The following is a 21,874-nucleotide window of genomic DNA, read 5'->3' as shown; positions in this document are numbered from 1 at the left end:
AGATGTGGTGGAATATCAGAATGTTCATTTTCTGTCTACTAACACTAATAACAGATGTGGTGGAATATCAAAATGTACATTTTCTGTCTACTAATACTATGAATATTACAATTTAACCACCTATAGTAATCAAATTACTACATTTGTAATCAGTACTCTTTCTCATGATTATTTGTTTTTGTTTTTTGCTTTCCAGATTTGTTGACACTGTTTTGCACAAAGTTTCTGAAAGCTACATACATGTACATTTTGTAATGCACTGTTTGCATCGTGCACATTATTTTACTTGATCTGCTGACACGATCCTCTCTTATCGGTAAAATGTGTGCTCATGTATTATGAGATTTGATGATGTGCACTGACTGTGACAGTAATAGCACTTGGTGATGGCATCACGTAACAATGGTACGCACTTTTCAAGTGAGAGTGATGAGTACTATCTTCCTCCCGGCAGATCGCGACAGCTCGACATGGATCCTCGAGTGGAAGAGCTCACAAGTAATCTTCAGGTATGTACAGACTCATACAGGTCAGGTACGGTCATAGGGCTTTACGTGCACATTCAGAGCAAGCTGTTGTAGCCTACACCTGCCCTAGGCACAAGAGCCGGCGTTGGCCTGCTCCTCTGTCCAGGACAGGAAATGTTGGGATGGGAAGGAGGAGGGACCGCCTGTGCTGGTAGGTGCAAGGGAGCACCAGCAGCCCGACCGTGGTCAGTAACAGGCAGGGGTTACACAGATACACAGTATAGCAGTGTTATATACATGTAGTGGTGCTCCAATGACTGGTTATCGCTGAAAATTGATTGGTTGGCTTCTATACATGTAATGGGTGGGATCGACATAGCCCATTGGTAGAGTGCTCGCTTGATACACGGTTCACTTGAGACCGATCCCCGTTGGTGGGGCCCATTGGACTGTTTCTTGTTCCAAACAGTGCACCACGACTGGTATTAATATATCAAAGGCCATGGTATACATATGCTATCTTGTCTGTGGGATGGTGCATATAAAAGATCCCATGCTACTAATGGAAAAACGTAGCAGGTTTTCTCTCTATACTAAGACTATATGTCAAAATTATCAAATGTTTGACATCCAGTAGTCAATGATTAATTTATCAATGTGCTTTAGCTTCTATACATGTTTTTGAGAAAGTCACTAGCCCTCACAGAAGTCTTGACTAGTGTCCTATGTATATTATAGTAATTGTACAGTTGATAATTTTCATCTGATCACAGTGACTGGCCGGGACCGATGGCTAGTGGATTTGTTGAACCCTGGTCTTTTCATGTATAATTAAGAAAAAAATGTACTGAATACATATTTATGGTAAAATTACTGTGAACATGGCAGTATTTAGGTGCATAGTTTAAATAATTTAAAACCTGCGGAAGTTCCTAACTTTATATTTTAACCACTTGTATAGCCCAAAATTATCATTTGGTACAAATTTATTACAACCATTAATCGATGATGTCAGTCAAACCAATTCCCAACACTACCACATGTATGTAATGGAGAATGTATGACAGGGTGTAGATTCATGAAATATACTTATTGTTCATGAATCTACACTTCCGAGTGCATTCTCCAACTTAATTCAGTATTCATTAAAACAAATTACGTGATTGCTAAATTAGCTTCTATTTTATCTTTTTTAATGAAAATATTGGTTAAAATGGCAAAGAATATATATATATTAAAAAATATCGCATAACTATAGGATCTTTTTGGACCTAACCTAAACGATTTGGTCAGGAAATCCTTGCCAGTGGCTGGCTGGCTGGCATTAAGTGTGATGCACGTGCTAAACATGTAGTCTCTGATTTCCAATTTAGTTTCCGACAATCTTCGCTGTGTTCCGCCAGAATATATTAATATCACTAATATCAGGTGTATAATGCTTAAATTACATAATTATTTGATGATGCATGTGTTTGACCTCGTGGGCTAAAGCGTTGTACTTGGTTTATAATGAATATGTTCTGTCAGTAGTGATTTCGAATCACTGACCTGAATAATAAAAAGTTCAAATTGCATTGTTTCTCAGGTGTTGATTCTTGAAAAATAATCAACACCAGGAACAATAGTGTGACGTCACAGGTATGGGTTAGTGTAAATAATATCTGTTGACTTTTAATGCCAAATATTGTCAGGAAATGAGCACTTGCTTTGTTTTGACATGTAGTAATTAATTTTGGATCAAGCTCGGCGTACATTTGTTGAAATGTAATATATTACAAATTGATGTGCATTACTATTAGGATTATATTTTATGTGTAAAATGTATGTGTTTACTGTACATGTAGATTTTTTTATTGATTAAATTCTAACATTGTCTAATGCTGTTAGTGTTATTAATATTGTAATAAAGGGCACAAAAGTAAGATCACTGAGTTTTAACTATAGCTTAAAGTGACAGACCCTAGTTTTCAAACACTACAACCTATTTTTCACTATTAAAGCCGTTTTTGATCATTTAAGTTACTTATATTTTATTACACCTAATTTTCATACACCTGAAGTGGTTCTTGTCATTCAAGTTTTTGTATGCATTTTTCATAATTCTAAAAACACATGTTTGTCTGAGAAGTAATGGTTATTGAGATAAGCTCTAGTCTGTTTTTGAATGGTATTTCCTTGTTAAAACATCACCAACTTTAGCTTCTATTTGTTATAACTGTATCCAAATGTGTTACAGGCTTGTAGATTAACTAAACTTAGTGTCCATTTTCACGGGCTGAAACTACGGTGTGTGCCTTTAATGTAAGTTTTTTTAGTTGTCGATCCGACTTGCTTGAATGGTTTTATTGAATGTCAATCACTGCCATATTTGCATTATTTGATAGCCTTATCATTCTTTGTGTTCTTGTGTTCTTTGTGTGAACATATCCCAGCAGAATATTATTTCACTGATAACCCTAACATGTCAAGTGCTACAGTGGAGATATGTTAAACAGAACTTAAGAGTTCTTATTTTTTGTAACAAACAAATTGAACAGTTATTATTTTAATTGATTCCTGGCACACACTAACTTATGAGAGTTACTCGAAGTCTGATTATTATTGGTTTAAACCATTTTCAAGTTATGTCACTTTTGGAATAGGTATAAAGAACAATTGACTTTCTAGCTAACTGAGTTTAACTACCATTGAATTTGAATGGGACAATGAAATTCTGTTTGGCCATACAATGTCTTTTACAAATGTATGCTAATCTGAAGTAGTGACAGTCGTGGAGTCCTGAAGTGAATTCTATCACACTGTTGTTGTGTTGACTCATAGATTTGCCATAATGAAGGGTCACATATCTTTGTTGGCTGGTCGTGTCAACTGAACCAGCTTTTACATTCCCTTAGCATTTTTAGAATATAGACTAATGGTTTGTAATGTCATTGTATACACCGGTATTAAGTACAGCTTTCAAACAGAAAACATGGCAAGCTGTCAGTGTAATCACATCAACATTTGCAGTCTAATTGATTTTATTTTATTATTTAATTATGATTTATTTATCTAATTATTAATAAATTTTATTTTAGAACAAAGTATTAATTTTAACATATGAGCGTCCTTTATTGAACTATTATGCGATAAAATGAATAATAAATCTGGTATTTAGGATATATTAGATCATTATAACATAAATGTTAGATTTTCATCCAATTTTTAAAAATGGTACCGGGGTGTGGTAAAATTTTATTTTCCATTTTATATTTTCAAGTCATTTGGAATACAACATATCGAGTTAAAAAAAGGTTTTTTGTCTATTAACACACACACACACACAGACAACACACACACACACCCACCCCCCAAGGAGCGAGCCGTTACCCTTTTGACGGGCAGGGTATGCGAAAATCTAGGATTTATTTTATGCTGGCCTTAGTACCTGTCTATATGACATTAACATAATGGGATTGGTCTTATGACCTGTTGTAAACCATTTGGTAATATCTATGGCTCCTATGTTAATATTTTATAGTATTTAAAAAACATTAAACTGTAATGCACATTTTAAAATGGTGACTTCAAAGTTCATATAATACAAATAGCAATCTGGTTTTTGTGTTAGATAGTGACATATAAATGTAAGTTTATGTAGTTTGTACTAACCATAGTTATGTGATAGATTTTGCCCGACACATGCTATATACAGGTGAATTACATAAGTTTAATTAATAATGTATGTAAAATAAGTTTATGTTTTTACTTCAGGACACAACAAGGAACTTGAGGCAGCTGGATCACATGCTTGACCAATACCGAGATGTTGGCCATGACCAGCGGTCAGCAGTAGACAGGGTAAATACATTATATTCATCAGTCAATGTTTTTGCTGGCTGAAAATTATAGGGAGGGTAGCATCAGTCAACATCTCCCCTCCCCCAACAAAAAAAATAAAATACAGATTGCCAAATTATGATGAATGTTTTAACTACAATAAAATATTGATGTGATCTCTTTTTTAATGTTTGTTTGAGGTTTGTAGGTGGGTTTTTTTTTTTTTTTTTTTTTTTTTACTGTAATGGCCCACTAACCAGTAAATCGAGTTTTGTTTTTGTAAAATCTTAATAAATTAAATTTAGTGTGGAAGATATAATTGCTATAAAAAAGACGACCACTTCCATTGTAATTATAGGTGGTGATATTTAACCTTTTCGTGTCTGTGCTCGAATGACGTTGTGGACTGAGCTTTATGATGTCATGAAGCAGTGTTACTTTATTTATGTTGTTATATGGCACGCTATTATCATCTAATTTCTATGTAAAGACAGTGAAATTTTGTATCTAAAGTTTGTTTTTTCCCCGTTAAACTACAGCATGTAAAACAAACAAATTAGGAGTTCATAAGTAATGTATAATTCTATTGTGCACATTTATATTTCATAGTAGGGACGATTTCTAGGCCTAACCTGTTTTATGTTAAAAGCGTCAATTTCGCCGTCCAAGGGGTTGGTAAGTAGGCCTACTGTGCTTAAAATACACAGTTTCCTAAATCTAATGCCACATATCATTAGTTGGATTATGTTTTAGTTCATTTATGGTATAAAACTTCTTGAATTTGACTGGTACAAACACTACAGGAAAACCCCAGATGTGCCTATATCTGAAAGATTGTGACCTTCTTTTGGTTAGGGGTATCATGTTTTTTCTTGTAGCGTTTGTACTAGTCATTGACATGTAAGTTTAATCTCATAAGTGAACTAAAACATGATCCAACAAAACGTATATATGGCATGTATTTTAGACACAGTATTTACCAACATCTTGGCCAGCGAAATTGTCTAGATGCTATTTTCTGCAGCAAATTCCTCACTTATAACAGGAGTACATCTATATATACATCATACATAAACTAATTATGTCATGGGGTATGTACATTATACTATCGGGGATGTTTATGCAACAGACTGGCAGCTATAGTAGGTATAGTGTATAGTAATAGCGGCCTGCAGCGCGTTGAAACATCCATGACATTATTTAATTAGCGCTGCACCATCCCATTACGAGAGGGTTAAAACAAAACAAACAAACTATAGTAGACACCTTCTTGACCTATACCATTTAAATTTTGTAGGAAGCTTCCTTGGTACATGGCAAAACAAATTTGTTAATTTGGTCTTTTTGACCATCAGGGATCCAAGGGGTCAGGCTCAAAAATAGGAAGAGTAATTCAGTTTAAATAAAATGTAACTATAGCTTGACCAGTTTCAACCAAGCTTGTTGCAAGCTTCATTGGTACATGGGAAAACAAATTTATGAATTTTAATATTTCTGACACCCCCAGGGGCTTGAGGGGTGGGGCCCAAAAAGGGAAAAAAATCTTGTTCTCTACTTCCACAAATTCTATAACCGAATAGTCTTCTATATTTAAAGATCAGTAGGTGGTTTATGTAATTTGTAAATGTCATTAATGTTAGGTCCCTGGGAAGGGGGTGAAGTTGGCTAGTGTAGTTATAAATGTATAAAGAAATTCATTAAAGCTAATTTCTTCAGATTTACTGGACCATTTCCAACTAAATTTAGTGGGAAGCTTCCTTTACCCATAGAGAAACAAAATTATGTTTTGATTGCTCTGACCCCCCCCCCCCCCTCCCAGGGGCCTATGGGATGGAACCCAAAAAGGGAAAAACTAAGATAATTAGTTTAAAAGCTTGCCAAGCCGTGACAATGACATATGGAAAAATAAATGTGTGAAGTTGGTTATTCTGATATCCCCCTCATATGGGTGCCCAAAAGGGAAAAATTAAAGTGACATACGCTAGTTTCTAAACACGCACGTTCGTCTGAATGTATAATGGTTTTCGAGACGAGCTCTTGTTACTTTTAGACAGTATTTCCCTATTTAAACATCACAGTATTTAACTTCTCTCTGTTATAACCTTATCCAAAGATGGGTTGCAGGTTTGTATATTAACTAAACGTAGTGTCCATATTCACCGACTGAAACTAAGGTATGCACCTTTAAGTCTGTTTTTAGAAATCTTCTCTACTTTCAGAAATGCTATAATTGAAAAGTCTTTATACATTGTATATGAAAAAGTCATTAGATAGTTTATCAAAGGTGTGATTTTCATTGTTTGGTCCCCTATTTGTGGCTGAGGATGAGTGAAGTTTAGTAGAGAACTTGTGTAGAGAAATGCATTTAAACTGTAATTTCTTAACTACTACGTGCATATTTCCAACTAAATTTGGTGGGAAGCTTCCTTGACCCATGGAGAAACAAAATAATTAATTTGGTCATTCTTACCCCCACAGAAATGGATATCGTGCACTGTTTAGTCACATGGGCCTCTTGTTTATGAAAAAAATATTTTCTATTCATTCTAAGGATTATCTGGAACACATTTGGCTAAATGTCTCTCGTAATATGTTAATTTGACTTCAGTTGCGGTCTGAGGGGCGAGGTGTAGCCCAGTGGTACAGTGCTTGCATGATGCGTGGTTGTTTTGAGATCGATCCCTGTCAGTGGGCCCATTGCGCTATTTCTCGCTTCAGCCAGTGCACCATAACTGGTACATCAAAGGCCATGGTATGTGCTATCCTGTCTATGGGATGGTGCATATAAAAGATCCCTTGCTGCTAATCAAAAAGAGTAGCCTATGAAGTGATGACAGCGGGTTTCCTCTCTGTGTGGTCCTTAACCATATGTCAGATGCCATATAACCGTAAATAAAATGTGTTGAGTGTTAAATAAAACATTTCCTTCCTTCCTTCAGTTGCGGTCTGATGTGGAGCGAACTCATGATGACATACGTGAGGAGAGACTAAGAAGTACTGTGAACACTGAGAGAGATTATGGGGTGAGAACGCTGCTTGTTCCTCGGCATGTAAAGAGAAAAACCAACACTCTAAGTTTTCCTTCTTACGTAAGCTAAGTCTAGTCAAAAGGTATGCAGCCATCGCCGAATATGAACAGTTTTGAGCATGCTTCTAACAACAGCATATCATCAGCATTTCATTTCAACTTATTTTCATTAACAATAATCCACATCAATGTTTATACCTGGATCCATTTTACATTTTTGTGCTGTAATGATTGAATATTTTGAACATACATTCTCACTTTGTCATCATCATTGGACATTGTTGTATTAGTTCTTATAATAAATATATTCATTGGATAAAGTTTGCTAAGAGCACCTTTACCTTTATGTTGATGCCTGTTTATTTATTTATGTTTTAATATAGTTTTTTCTTATTTGGCTAGAGTGACACTGAATCTCCATCAAGTAGTCGCAGGAGAAAGCGGAAATCTTCAGTCCGTTTTGCTGATGACATGAACAAGGAGCTTCACCACATTCATCAAAATGTCCGAGATTTGTCTTCAGAGCAGCTCAAAATGGAAGAAAGTTTTAACAAAGAAGTGGACAGGAGAGAGAGGTAGGTAGTACCTTAGGAAACAAATGTTCATCTCGGCAGGAAATACCCACATATAGGCAATGACCACACGGAGCTGTGATAGATCACATTGTCAGGTCCTTTTCATATGTCTGAGGTTTGTTCCCACTCTCCATTGCTGCTTGTATATCGAAGGCTCTGATATGTCTTGTACAAATGTGAAAGTGTGTATAAAATATCCTTTGCTACTACTAATAAATGAAAGTAGTCCATATTATAGCATTGTTTTCTTCCCTTTAGGTGAGATTTAGCTCAGTGGGTAGAGTGCTTGCCTCAGGTCCATGGGTCGTAGGATTGAACCTTCTTGGTGGACCCATTGAACATTTTCTCATTCCAACCAGTGCCCCACGACTGCTTTATCAAAGGCTGTCATATGTGCTGTCCTGTCTGGGAATCTGTATATAAAAGATCTCTTGATGTTATTTGTTAATGGAAAAATGTAATGGGTTTCCTTTGAAGACGTGTTAGATTTATCAAATATTTATATATATGTGCCCCCCCCCCCCCCTCCACATTTTGGCACTTTCCTATGCCACTACTCTCGTTCCCCATCACTCACATGATGTTACACATCATTTTTCACAAAATCAATTCATAATATGAAGTTTGATAACTTGCAAAAGTAACGTACATACGGTAAAGAAACATATTGAATAAATACAAGCAAACACGTGCCGATTACTTGTGGTATCCTTTATTTAATCAATGTGCTATGGTATAGTCATTAAACAAAGCAAGCAAACTGGCTTCTTTTGTTAAACACTATTTGATGTGTCAGAGGTACAGTGGTTACACTTTTCACCCTGGAATTCATTTTTTAATGACTTATGTTACAGAGATGCTTTTGAAACACAGAGATCTCTTCGAAGGTTATCTGACGATGTTCGTCGTCTGACACCGCCGCCAGACACGGTAAGTAATTATACTTTAATACCCATATGGTTAAAAATATCTTGGTACTAGAACGCCAAGTGGGACATAACACTTCAACATCACATGATGACTACAACGTTACAGGAACATAACAAAATGAGTTGAATTAAGATCGATTATGGGTAATAAATAAGATATTAAACTGGCTACCATTTTGTATCATGTTTATATCCCTTGTAAAATAATTTTTATTGACCCTTGCTAAAGATCGTGAGAAATGATAATTATTTCACTTGGGACATAAACATAATATGAAATGGAAGCTCATTTAATATCCTATAATACTCATACTGTTATTTTCTTATTACATGTAACCTGTGCTAAGCACACACAAATTTCGATGGCGTGGGGTGGCCTCATTAGCCAAGGTTAAATACATGCCACTTCTATGTTAAAAAACCAAGATGGCGGCCTCCACAATGGTTGTATTTATGGAATCCATCTTTGTACGCAATATATAGCACAACGTGTGTATGGTAGTGAAATGCGGCATCGGTTAAGTACAAAGTAGGTGGTCAGCAGTACAAATCAAAAGAGGAGAAGCGGTCAAAATTGTCAGAAAGGCCTTTTATATTAAATTGTAGATTCATTCAGTGATACAGTAAGTCATTATACTCATTCATACAATGGTACCATAAGTCATTATACTCATTCATACAATGGTACTGTAAGTAATTATACTCATTCATACAATGGTACAGTAAGTAATTATACTCATTCATACAATGGTACCATAAGTCATTATACTCATTCATACAATGGTACTGTAAGTAATTATACTCATTCATACAATGGTACCATAAGTCATTATACTCATTCATACAATGGCACTGTAAGTAATTATACTCATTCATACAATGGTACCACATGTCATTATACTCATTCATACAATGGTACCATAAGTCATTATACTCATTCATACAATGGTACAGTAAGTCATTATACTCATTCATACAATGGTACAGTAAGTAATTATACTCATTCATACAATGGTACCATAAGTCATTATACTCATTCATACAATGGTACCGTAAGTCATTATACTCATTCATACAATGGTACTGTAAGTAATTATACTCATTCATACAATGGTACCATAAGTCATTATACTCATTCATACAATGGTACCATAAGTCATTATACTCATTCATACAATGGTACCATAAGTCATTATACTCATTCATACAATGGTACAGTAAGTCATTATACTCATTCATACAATGGTACAGTAAGTAATTATACTCATTCATACAATGGTACCATAAGTCATTATACTCATTCATACAATGGTACTGTAAGTAATTATACTCATTCATACAATGGTACCATAAGTCATTATACTCATTCATACAATGGCACTGTAAGTAATTATACTCATTCATACAATGGTACCACATGTCATTATACTCATTCATACAATGGTACCATAAGTCATTATACTCATTCATACAATGGTACAGTAAGTCATTATACTCATTCATACAATGGTACAGTAAGTAATTATACTCATTCATACAATGGTACCATAAGTCATTATACTCATTCATACAATGGTACCGTAAGTAATTATACTCATTCATACAATGGTACCATAAGTAATTATACTCATTCATACAATGGTACCGTAAGTCATTATACTCATTCATACAATGGTACCGTAAGTAATTATACTCATTCATACAATGGTACCGTAAGTCATTATACTCATTCATACAATGGTACCGTAAGTAATTATACTCATTCATACAATGGTACCATAAGTCATTATACTCATTCATACAATGGTACCGTAAGTCATTATACTCATTCATACAATGGTACCGTAAGTAATTATACTCATTCATACAATGGTACCATAAGTCATTATACTCATTCATACAATGGTACCGTAAGTAATTATACTCATTCATACAATGGTACCATAAGTCATTATACTCATTCATACAATGGTACCGTAAGTAATTATACTCATTCATACAATGGTACCATAAGTCATTATACTCATTCATACAATGGTACCGTAAGTAATTATACTCATTCATACAATGGTACCATAAGTCATTATACTCATTCATACAATGGTACTGTAAGTCATTATACTCATTCATACAATGGTACCATAAGTCATTATACTCATTCATACAATGGTACTGTAAGTCATTATACTCATTCATACAATGGTACTGTAAGTCATTTCAGTCATTCATACAATGGTACTGTAAATAATTATACTCATTCATACAATGGTACTGTAAGTAATTATACTCATTTATACAGTGAGTTTATTGTTTAATTTATTGCTTTTTATTGTTTTTTAATTGACAGTGTTTCCCCCAGGATACCATAAGATAGGATATAATATTAACGTGCCTATATCCAATTAAGGTTCAGCATATTATTTTTGCTTTCAAGAAGTGTGAAAAAACTATTTTAAAATCTCTTCAATCTGCAAAAAATTAAATGAAGTTTAAGGATTCTGAATCCTTTTTTAACCTGACTCACTTCTTATGGTATGAACTAAATTTACACTTGTTTAAGTTGCAAGATTTTTTTTTTAAAGATAGATACATATGTATTAAATATTGAATTTTGTCTACAAAGTTTGCTTTCAAAAACCTTTTTTTTTTTTTCCAGGTAAGCTGAAATTTCAGTTACTGTTATTAAAATCAATTCATATAACTAATTACATCAGAATGGGTGTTGTGACTTTACCAAACCCCTCTTCCACCTGATCTTTTCTGTAACAAGCTTCCATCAGATTTGTGCTATTCTTGTGTTGTTTCTACCTGTAGATTGGTGACAGAGTGGAGCGACGCCTTGCCGCTATCCAGAATGAAATTCGAACTGATCATATTTTTCGAGACAAACATGACGATCTGCAAACCTTGTCATCGGATCTTAAAGCTGTGAGTTCACAATGGTTTTATAATTATTTATTTTTCAGTAAAATTGTCTGCACCGACTTTTTTTTACATTCCTTCCCTGTCAGATTTAGAGAAGCCAAAACCACCTCAAGATTTAGTAAAAAGTTGTGAAACTTGCAAATGTCAAAAAATAAGTGCATAAATTTAAGGTCCCCTTTGAGGTTGATATCTGGTCATACCCTCTTAACCCCACATTCATTGATCCCATAATGTTTTACTAAATTTAAAAACATTTTTATGTCTGGACACTGCAGAACGTTGTTTTATGTTGTTTTTGTGTTTGATAAGAAGGAATAAATTAAGATAAATATGACTCGTACCAAGTTATGTGATTGGCTTGCTTTGGTTTATTTCAGGCTATTCAGCAGCAGCAGCAGCCGTCCATCCATGAAGATTTGTTACGAACTCACTACCTCCAGACTGAAACAGTAAAGCATCGATTTGAATCCGACCTTGAGAACGTGAAACGAAGGCTTGATCAGAGTGAGGGAAGCAGATCAGTCTTACAGCAGCAGGTCAGTCTTGTTCACTTCATAGTGCTGCCGGGGCGGGGCGTAGCACAGTGGTAAATCGCTTTCTTGGCGCGCGGTCGGTTTGAGATTGATCCCCGTCGGTGGGCCCATTGGACTATTTCTCATTCCAGCCAGTACACCACGACTGGTATATCAAAGGCCATGGTATGTGCTATCCTGTCTGTGGGATGATTCATATAAAAGATGCCTTGCTACTAATGGAAAAAACTAGTGGTTTTCCTCTTTAAAACTTGCCAAATTTTTGACATCCAAAAGCCGATGATTAATAAACCATTGTGCTCTAGTGCTGTCGTAAAATAAAACGTAACTTTATAGTGCTGCCACTATCATTGAACTTTACTGTATTTCTGTGATTTTGCACTTCACATGGTTTCTTTGAGCTTGCACTTGTTTGTGATCATGATCTTCTCAGAGTTTATATGTTTCAGCATTTCACAAAGTATGTGCCACCCTGCTGTTCTCTAGTTTTTGTGGTCATGCACGTACACGGTTTCTGTGATCTCGTGTTTCTCAGCGTTTCTGTAATTTTGCACATCACAGGGTTTCTGTGATCATGCACTTCACAGTGTTTCTGTGATCATGCACTTCATAGGTTTCTGTGATCTTTCACTTCACATGGTTTCTGTGATCTTGCACTTCACAGATTTTTTTGTAATTGTGCACTTCACAAGGTTTTTGTGATTTTGCACTTCATAGGGTTTCTGTGGTCATGCACTTGGCAGTTTCTGTGATCCTGTGTTTCATAGGGTTTCTGTGGTCATGCACTTGGCAGTTTCTGTGATCCTGTGTTTCACAGGGTTTCTGTGGTCATGCACTTGGCAGTTTCTGTGATCCTGTGTTTCACAGGGTTTCTGTGGTCATGCACTTGGCAGTTTCTGTGATCCTGTGTTTCACAGGGTTTCTGTGGTCATGCACTTGGCAGTTTCTGTGATTGTGTGCTTCATAGGGGTTCTATGATGATACATTTCACAGAACCTTTGTTAGGTTGTGAACTGTTAGTTGCTGTTTTGTATATAAATGTTTAAATTAGAGTAGTTTTCGGATAAGAAAGTTGTAAATCTCAGTTAGTTTGTGAATATGTGTGATATACATATTATGAACTTGGTAGTATTTTGAAATAATGTGGTATATTTTGTGATGTACTTACATTATTTAGGTTGAGGACTTACGAAACCAGCTCACAAAAGCAGATCAGGAACGAAATCGAAGTAGAATATGCATACAAGAAGTAGCACTAGAAGAAGAAATGAGAGAAAGAAGAAAAAGAAAAGCTTGTATGTTGAACTATAATTTGATATGTGTGTTTTACATTAGAGGTGTAACAATACAGCGATACATTAGGTTCGCAATAAGATACAACCATTTATGACAGCTGTATCACGATACATACATGTCTTAAAATTACTGGCCTTAATTCCAGAGGTACATACCTTTCTGTTTGGCATAAAATGAATTGTAAGTTACAACAAACATCAAGCTGACCAGAAACACATTGGATTGGGTAAAATTGATAACAAAAGCAAGACATTGTATGTGATATGTAATTTAATAGTAAAACGTTGTAATTGCCAAACATATTTTAGGTTTGGACTTAAGAACCAGTCACCTGAAAACAGAAGACTGTAATCTATTTTTTACAATACGGTAACCTATGACAGTGTTCAAATGAATAAACTATGGCTATTGTTACAGTTATAGGGTCTGTCATTCAACAGAGTGGATCTCGGCCATTTGTTTTGATGAGCTGATCAAAGTACAAATTCCATTTTAAAAATAATTCAGCATTACAGAAAAAGAATAAAGATAAAATTTAAAATGATCCCCAAATGTAGGATGACATTAAATTGTTCCGTAGTTATTTTATTTCCGTCTTCCTCAAGTAAATTAGCATCACTTGGTGATATTTTGTATATACATGTAGCTTTAACACGTACTGTTACAGACGAAGTTTAACTTCCATGGCAATTTACCCATTTTTGACAGAGTTATGGCCCTTGAACTTAGGAAACAAGAAAGAAATGTTTTATTTAATGATGCACTCAACACATTGCATTTACGGTTATATGGCGTCAGACATATGGTTAAGGACCACACAGATATTAAGAAAGGAAACCCGCTGTCGCCACTTCATAAGCTACTCTTTTCGATCAGCAGCAAGGGATCTTTTATATGCACCATCCCACAGACAGGGTAGTACATCAGAGTTTCCACCCCCCTCCTCATCACTCGATTGTGTGTTTTTTGTGGTTTTTTGTTTTTCTCTCGGCTGAAATTTCGTTTAATAAATTTGATTGTGACGTTTGTCATCAAATAATAACAACGCAATCAGTATATAATGATAATCCACTTGAACTAGGTCTGCAAACTGCAGTAACATGCTATCTCTACATCGCCACAGTTACAGCATGCATTGTTTACTTTTCCCTTTCAAGTTTCTGGCACAGGAAATAAGTTTAATGACATGCGTGTTTTGATTGGTTGGACACGTCACGTGGTAGTTAATCTCGCACATATGAACTTGGAAATCTTGCACTTAAGAACTTGGAAATCACCAATTGCGACGACAGGTTAATCTCAATCAAGTAAATACCGGTCACGCTTTGAATTTCAGTGTTTGTTTTATTTACCTGTTGTTTTCTAATTTTACACTTCGCTGACATGTGGTTATCGGCAATCAGGAAAACAATTTACTTTAATGGTAACGCTCATGCAATGACTCTGCTTGACCTATTTGTGTATCGGTCTGGATAATGCGTCACAGCTGCCGATACAAGATGATACCTTTTTTGTTCATCAATTAACAACGGATTAGATGTCACCGTTATATTCTTTTGATATCGGTCTGACACGGGATAATGCCCTGTATTTGAGCAATTGGCATCACCGTTCCTGGCGACATAAATAGTAGGGCCCTAAATGTATAACCCACTACCGAATACACTGAACCATCTGTTACCGTGTGTCACACTGTCGTACCCTCATTTAAATTTAATTATTTTGATAGTGGGTTTAGATATCAACCATGAGTTTGCTCAATTATTTTTGCCCTGGGGGAGGGCAAACGCGAAAACGCGAATGACGATGGATCACACTTGACAAAAAACCAAACGTACAACACGACAAAAAACTGAAAGTTACAACATGATTTAAGTGTTTGTTTTATTTTACTGTTATACTCGTAAATGTGTAATGTTACAATTTTTTTTTATAAAAATCCAGTTATAATTGATCAGGAATTTGGGCTAGTGCTTTATCTTGGTGGGCAGTGGTTTTCACAAACCCACTAGCCCTGTGGCTAGTGACTTTTCAAAATATTTGTCATACTCTGAGTACATACCACGGCCTTTGATATACCAGTCGTGGGTCACTGGCTGGAACGAGAAATAGCAAAATGGGCCCACCGATGGGGATCGATCCCACACCGACCACGCATTGAGCGAGCGCTCTACCACTGGGCTACATCTCGCCCCTTGAACTTACGAGATATGAAAATTTGTTTTCCGGGCTTTTGTTTTGCAATACCTGAATATATTGAGGTAAAAAAAAATAGATAGCTTTATCATGTACTGTTATTGATCAAGTTTAACTTTCATGGTGATTTACCCACTTTTCACAAAGGAATGGCACTTGAATTTAGGAGATACAAAAACTTGTTGGGTCAGGTAGTGGACGTGTATTGCTTTAGCAGTACTTTCAAAATGCTTGTTATTGAATGTGACTGGTTTATAGGCTTCAGCTGTCTGATGGTTGATTGTAACCACCACAGGATTTTTATCATGTTATACTTTTACTGTAGAATGCTCCTTATTCAACGTAATCGGCTACACGTATGCACCCATTTTATTTGTAGCGGATGAAGATTATAGTCGACAAAGAATTGAACATGAAATCCAGGAACTTCGAAGTCAGTTGGCTCGATCAGTAGGTGCTGTCACAGAACTGGAGGATCTTCGTAGAGCTGTTGAAAAGAGTGAACGACAGAGGATGCAGCTGTCTGATCACATAGAGGTAGGATGTCTGATCATATAGCGGTAGGATGATAATATAGAGGTAGGATGTCTTATCATATAGAGGTAGGATGATAATATTGAGGTAGCATGATGTCTGATCATATATAGAGATTTTTTTAATTGTATTTTCCCATTCCAACAAGTATGGACTGGTATATCAAGGGTTGTATGTACTGTCCTGTCTGTGGGAAAGTGCATATTAAAGATCCCTTGCTGCTAATGAAAAATGTGGCAGGATTTCTCTAAGACTTTCTCTAAGACTGAGTAAACAATTAACAAATGTTTGACATCCAATAGCTGATGATTAATAAATTAATATGCCCTAGTGGTGTCGTTAAACAAAACAAACTTTAACTTTAAAAAATGATCTTTTCTTCTTATTTTTTTATCAACATGATATACTGACTAGTCATGAAGTTCAGTACAATTTTAAAAATGATTTGTTGTAATACTGGATATACAAAAACAATGATTTCCGGTTGCTGTTAATTTCTGCTGTAAAAAGTAGTCCATGAAGTGGCGACAGCCGCTTTCCTCTCTCAATATCAGTGTTGTCCTTAACCACATGTCCAACGCAATATAACCATAAATAAAATGTGTTGAGTGTGTCATTATATAAAACATTTCCTTTCTTCATTATTGTCCAAAAAACTGTTCTAGACGTTTGGAATGTCAAATTGCAATTGTGCCTGTCATTGTGAGAATCAAACTGGAAGGGTGTTCAGGGATACTAATGAAATGGTAAAAATTAACATGGCACATTTTCACCTCAGGTTAGCAAATTATATGTATTAATGATTAAATATAAACAGTAGTGGAAGATGCATAATTAAGACACTAATGAAAACACCACACACGAGGCTATGCGACAGGAGAATGAGTGCTCAGAATCTTGTCATCGTTTTAACTTCTGGTTCCTCATGACAATGTACATAAATTGCCTGATTTAACATGCAAATTAACCAATGGAAAATATGCTGGTATTAGAATTCATAACTTGTTGAGTTAAATGCTCCAATGGTGGTTTTAAAATATATATTTGCAGAATCTGACAAAAGATTTGGATAATCGAGAGAAACAAAATGCGAAGTTAATAATGGAGTTGAAAGCTGTTAGTGACAAATGTGAGGGTTCTGACAGACAAAACATGTTACTGGCTACACAGCTGGAGGACGTGTTACAAAAGTTCAAAGACACTTCCAGAGATTTGGAGAAAACGTCCAATGAACTGAAAAATACACAGTTGTCTCTATATGAAACAGACAAAAAGAAGGAAGACTATAAAATAAGAGCTCAAGAAACTGTCCGACAGTAAGTAAATTTGAAAATTTTTTTAAAGTTATGTACTTAAATATTTTATTACCCTTACAGTGTTCGAGATTAATGGTATCCCGATATCCCAGGGATAGCAGATTTTAATTTTGGATACCAGACTTCAAGAACACAGTATCCCGCCGGGATACCATATAATTTTGTTTTGTAATTTTTATTTTTTGTTAAAACAATAAAGTCGTCATTTACAGGCAAACTTAAGTAACAGTATTTTCAAGCTCGTACCTAATGCTATTCCATAACAATATTTCCTCACTGAAATACAACGAAAAGTTTTCAACCAATACAGCCTTTTTCTATTTACTAAAAGTAAAATTGGCTTGCTTGGTATTTGAATATCAGGTAACCATATAACAAAGTGGGATACTGAATTCTCAGGTGGGATACCAGATTTTAAAATGTTTGTATCCAAATGGGATATTGCACAACATTTTTAATCTTGAACATTGCCTTATGGTCTACAACAAACGGTTACATAAATGTCGTATTTTATAACAAAGCCTTGAAAACTGTTACGGGTGTAGAGCTTGACAGATTTCTGTCACAATCACAGGTAAGTATGAATAATAATGAAAATTAGAAAAAAAAATTCTAAATTACTATTACTATGACGATTGTGGTGACAGATTGTTACCTGCCATATTTCCCTCTCCTCAAGAAAACTGTTAGCTACCTGGTCCTGTATTGTTTTGTAAATATCATTTTGTGTTCATACACTAGGTGGAAGCTGAAGGTGAAGCAACTGGAAAAGGAAGTTGATCGTCAGAAACACGCTTCTAATCAGATGATGCATCGCAATGAACAGCTCGTTAAGGAGATGGAGTCGAATCGAAGCCAGAACACACACACTGGCTTTCAGTTTGACGCACTTCGGAAGGAGCTCAGTGATGCATTGGTTGGTTTTGTGAAATTTTCATAAAAACATAATTATATTACTCAATCAACAATTTAGAAGATTTGTAAGAGACAAAAAGATAGCAGATCAGAAAATACATGAATAGCTCAGTGTAAACGTTTATGCAAAATATTACAGGACTTCTAGAATTTAAAAAAAATCCACTAGCCATGTGATTTTCAAAATTCATTAGCCATGATTAAATGAAAAAAAAAATTCAACCAGTGCCACCACCGATCATATGTAAAAAAGAAAAAAGAATCTACAAGTTAATATTTTCGATTTCCTGTCATATGCAACCGTTCACTAATGAATATATGGTCACCAGTAATGTGTGCCCCATCTCTGAAATGAATATACCTACTGATGTAATTTTATTCAAGTCAACAAGATGTTCCCATGTGAATTGGCCACCATTTTCTTGTAACTACAGAGGTGATTGGCAGCCAAACAGTTGTTACTCTTAACACGGTGCAGGTGTAATTATGTAAACAGTGACCAGTCAGGTCAGATCTTTTAAGCTTGCACATAACCTTTATTTTTTTGTGAACTTCAAAATATATGGGTTGAGTATTGTAAAATTGAGAGTATTCAAGTTCGAGACCGGCGAATAAAGTAATTAAATGGGTCCTTCCAGAGTTGGGGGTCTTATCAAATAAACATCAATTAAAGCACTGACAGATTACTTAGTTATAATGCCAGAAATTCTGCTTTTCATGACTTTTAAAGGGGTACTGGAGCGTACAGGGCTTCATATAAAATGGATTCATAGCCTTACAAAGTATAAGGGAAAATTATATATAAATTAAAAAAAAAAATATTTATATTTAAAAACGAGCTCAACCGTGTACGAAAGTAAAAAACGGAACTCTTCTTTTTGTAACACTACAACAGTCATGCGTGACGTCACAGGTGAAACAGCCATGTGGGGAAAACACGTAATGGCCGCATAATGGAAGCTCTTATCATCGATTAAGTTAATTGTTATTACATCTTTGTTCGCGAGAAATCGCGTTTCTATGAATGGAAAATGGTCCTTTGTGCAGCTGTCAACTGTAGTAATGACTCAAGAAGGGTCAAAGGCATTGGGTATTACTCGATACAGGCGAGAGAGAAAACGTACCAAAGTATATATGGGTACATAATCTTCGGCGAAAGAACTATGTTGTCACAAAACACTCTGTTCTGTTCAATAAAAACAAAACAATAAATGAATGTTGTCTTGTTCATATATTTATTATACCAAATTGAACATCAAAGTGTGCACTTATGACAAATAGTTGCGTAGTAACGTGTGACAACTTCACCAACATAAATATGCTACACTGAGAAAATCCTGACGATCTCGCCACAGCCTGAAAAAGTGAAATAATAAGAAATGTAAACTTAAAAAATGTTACATTACATGATGAAACAAACCATAAATGTGTACTTTACGTGTATTTATTATAATAAACTGTAAACTGTAAACTTAAACAAGAAAAAACAAAATCGACACGGGGCGAGATCGCCAGGCTCCGTTGGAAAATCCTGGCGATCTCGCCCCGGCTTGCAAGTGAAATCGTCAGAAATGTAAACTGCCAATGTATTACATTTTACAACAAAAAAATCAAAACATGACTACTGCACATGTATTTACTTAATGAAGTAAACATAAAACAGCTTGTAACTTGAATATTGTTGAGTTATAATGTACTGGCGACTTCGCTAAACAGACTGCAACACGGAAGTAAATATGGCGATCTCGCCACAGCGTGTCCCAACACAAAACTAGTAGTATAAGTGGTATAACCCTGTAGTTTTGGCACAAAAACATGCTGATAATGACAGTAGATATATACTATAATATATGTTGTAATATATGTCTTCTAGCAAGTCTAATATGTATGATAACTTCGCCTAACGATGAAAATAAGTCCTGGCGAAGTCGCCCCGGGCGAGATCGACACGGGGCGAGATCGCCAGGCTCCGGTGTTACAAGGTCAATATAGATGTTTCACAATAAATTAGTATATAAAAATATATGTAAAGCACATATTTAGTCTTTAACTAAAAGATTACATAAATCGACCACATTTTAATAATTTTCAAGGAAATGTACCAAAATTTGAATTTAAAACAAAAATGGGGCTAATTCAGTAATTGCTGTTTGGTTTGACCTAAGAAGGAAGGTAAAAGCGTTTTAGAAATAACAATTTTTTTTAAACTATTTTTGTGTGCAAATTTACAAACCAATCGGTTCAGAAATAAATAACTTGTAGTAAATTGTATAGTATGAAAAAGGGCGTTCCCTGTGGTACGGACCATAGTAAGCTACATACCTATTTGGTACTGGTTCTGTGTAGTCATCGCGTCGTATGTCGGCTCTGGCTACGAGGGCTGTCCTGAGCACTTCTGGATACAAACATATAATCGGGAAATCATAATGTTCTAGAATGCACTGCAAGTTGGTGGTTTGCATTTTGTCGCCGATTTGGTCTACTTCTAAACAACAGATACTTTCTTTTACCGTGTCCATTGGTCTGCAGTTGCCACACAAACACCAATCTCGGTTTCCCAATCGCGCAATATTTTCGACATTTTCTTCCAATTCATCGCCTGAAGATAATCCTATGTCGAAGTCCGACTCACTATCATGTTCGGAACATTCGGGCTCAAACATAAACGGTTGGTAAGCCATTGATCAAAGCGCTAATGTAAACAAATCTATCAAAAAGCACATGGTTTCACATATTGTTTACTGGCTGGCTGTTCACGTGCTACGTCACAGCCAATGCACGCGGCTTTTCGCGTAGTTATTTTATCCATGCGCGTAAAATAGAAACCGTGTTAATATTGTCAATTAATCCTAAACCCGTTAACATATTAAACATTTTATTGCATCATTCTTCATTTTAGGCTCCATATTTGTTTAATTTGGCATTAGAGCCAGCCTACACCTTTCCTTTAAGTGTTATATAATGAAGACAACTGTTAAATTTTAGATGCATTCTGGAGTACATGTGGGTGTCATGTACACTCATAGAAGGATATATTTTAAGATATATTGCATAATGTCAAAACAATAATTTGAAAAGGAAGTATAAAATTATTAGACTAAGCACAAACACATAATACATATTACTGAATTATTGATTGTCATTTATTTTCTTGAACTAAAATCCAGGTCTTTTCGAATTTTCAGAATTTAGGTGTTTTTTAATTCACAAGCCATGATTGACTATCCACTAGCTCTACTTCTGTCAGTATTATTTTAAACATGTTGAGGTGTCATTAAGAAATATTCCTTAGTTTAAACATGTGTTGAGGTGTCATTAGTAAATATTCCATTCCTGTCTGT

At 35.3% G+C, this 21,874-nt stretch overlaps 2 protein-coding genes across 2 annotated transcripts in view; one reads left to right on the top strand and one right to left on the bottom strand.

The window, feature by feature from the left end:
- The first annotated feature begins 208 nt into the window (after positions 1 to 208).
- Positions 209 to 21,874, top strand: part of LOC121370568 (centrosomal protein of 128 kDa-like) — a 94,623-nt gene continuing 72,957 nt past the window's right edge. The window contains exons 1-11 of the mRNA XM_041495877.1: positions 209 to 509; positions 4,221 to 4,307; positions 7,226 to 7,309; positions 7,717 to 7,889; positions 8,744 to 8,819; positions 11,633 to 11,746; positions 12,121 to 12,279; positions 13,454 to 13,571; positions 16,148 to 16,305; positions 17,353 to 17,618; positions 18,360 to 18,534. Coding sequence (XP_041351811.1) covers positions 387 to 509; positions 4,221 to 4,307; positions 7,226 to 7,309; positions 7,717 to 7,889; positions 8,744 to 8,819; positions 11,633 to 11,746; positions 12,121 to 12,279; positions 13,454 to 13,571; positions 16,148 to 16,305; positions 17,353 to 17,618; positions 18,360 to 18,534 — 1,533 coding nt within the window. The 5' untranslated portion in view covers positions 209 to 386. The remainder of the gene's footprint in view (positions 510 to 4,220; positions 4,308 to 7,225; positions 7,310 to 7,716; positions 7,890 to 8,743; positions 8,820 to 11,632; positions 11,747 to 12,120; positions 12,280 to 13,453; positions 13,572 to 16,147; positions 16,306 to 17,352; positions 17,619 to 18,359; positions 18,535 to 21,874) is intronic.
- Positions 19,746 to 21,477, bottom strand: LOC121370569. Its single transcript, XM_041495878.1, has 2 exons — positions 20,856 to 21,477; positions 19,746 to 19,889 (listed from the first exon to the last, which is right to left on the bottom strand). The coding sequence occupies exons 1-2, from the start codon at positions 21,212 to 21,214 to the stop codon at positions 19,838 to 19,840; spliced, it is 411 nt and encodes a 136-aa protein (XP_041351812.1). The 5' UTR covers positions 21,215 to 21,477; the 3' UTR covers positions 19,746 to 19,837.

Source organism: Gigantopelta aegis, chromosome 4, assembly GCF_016097555.1.
Source record: "Gigantopelta aegis isolate Gae_Host chromosome 4, Gae_host_genome, whole genome shotgun sequence".
Lineage (NCBI taxonomy): Eukaryota > Metazoa > Mollusca > Gastropoda > Neomphalida > Peltospiridae > Gigantopelta > Gigantopelta aegis.
The sequence above is the reverse complement of the archived record's forward strand: the minus strand, read 5'-3'. Positions and strand labels throughout refer to the sequence as shown.

Excerpts from the sequence above, each read along its gene's own strand:
- LOC121370569 (XM_041495878.1), bottom strand. The coding sequence starts at position 21,214 with ATGGCTTACCAACCGTTTATGTTTGAGCCCGAATGTTCCGAACATGAT. Across the intron at positions 19,890-20,855 it reads ACAGAACCAGTACCAAATAG|GCTGTGGCGAGATCGTCAGG; the intron begins GTATGTAGCTTA and ends TCACTTTTTCAG.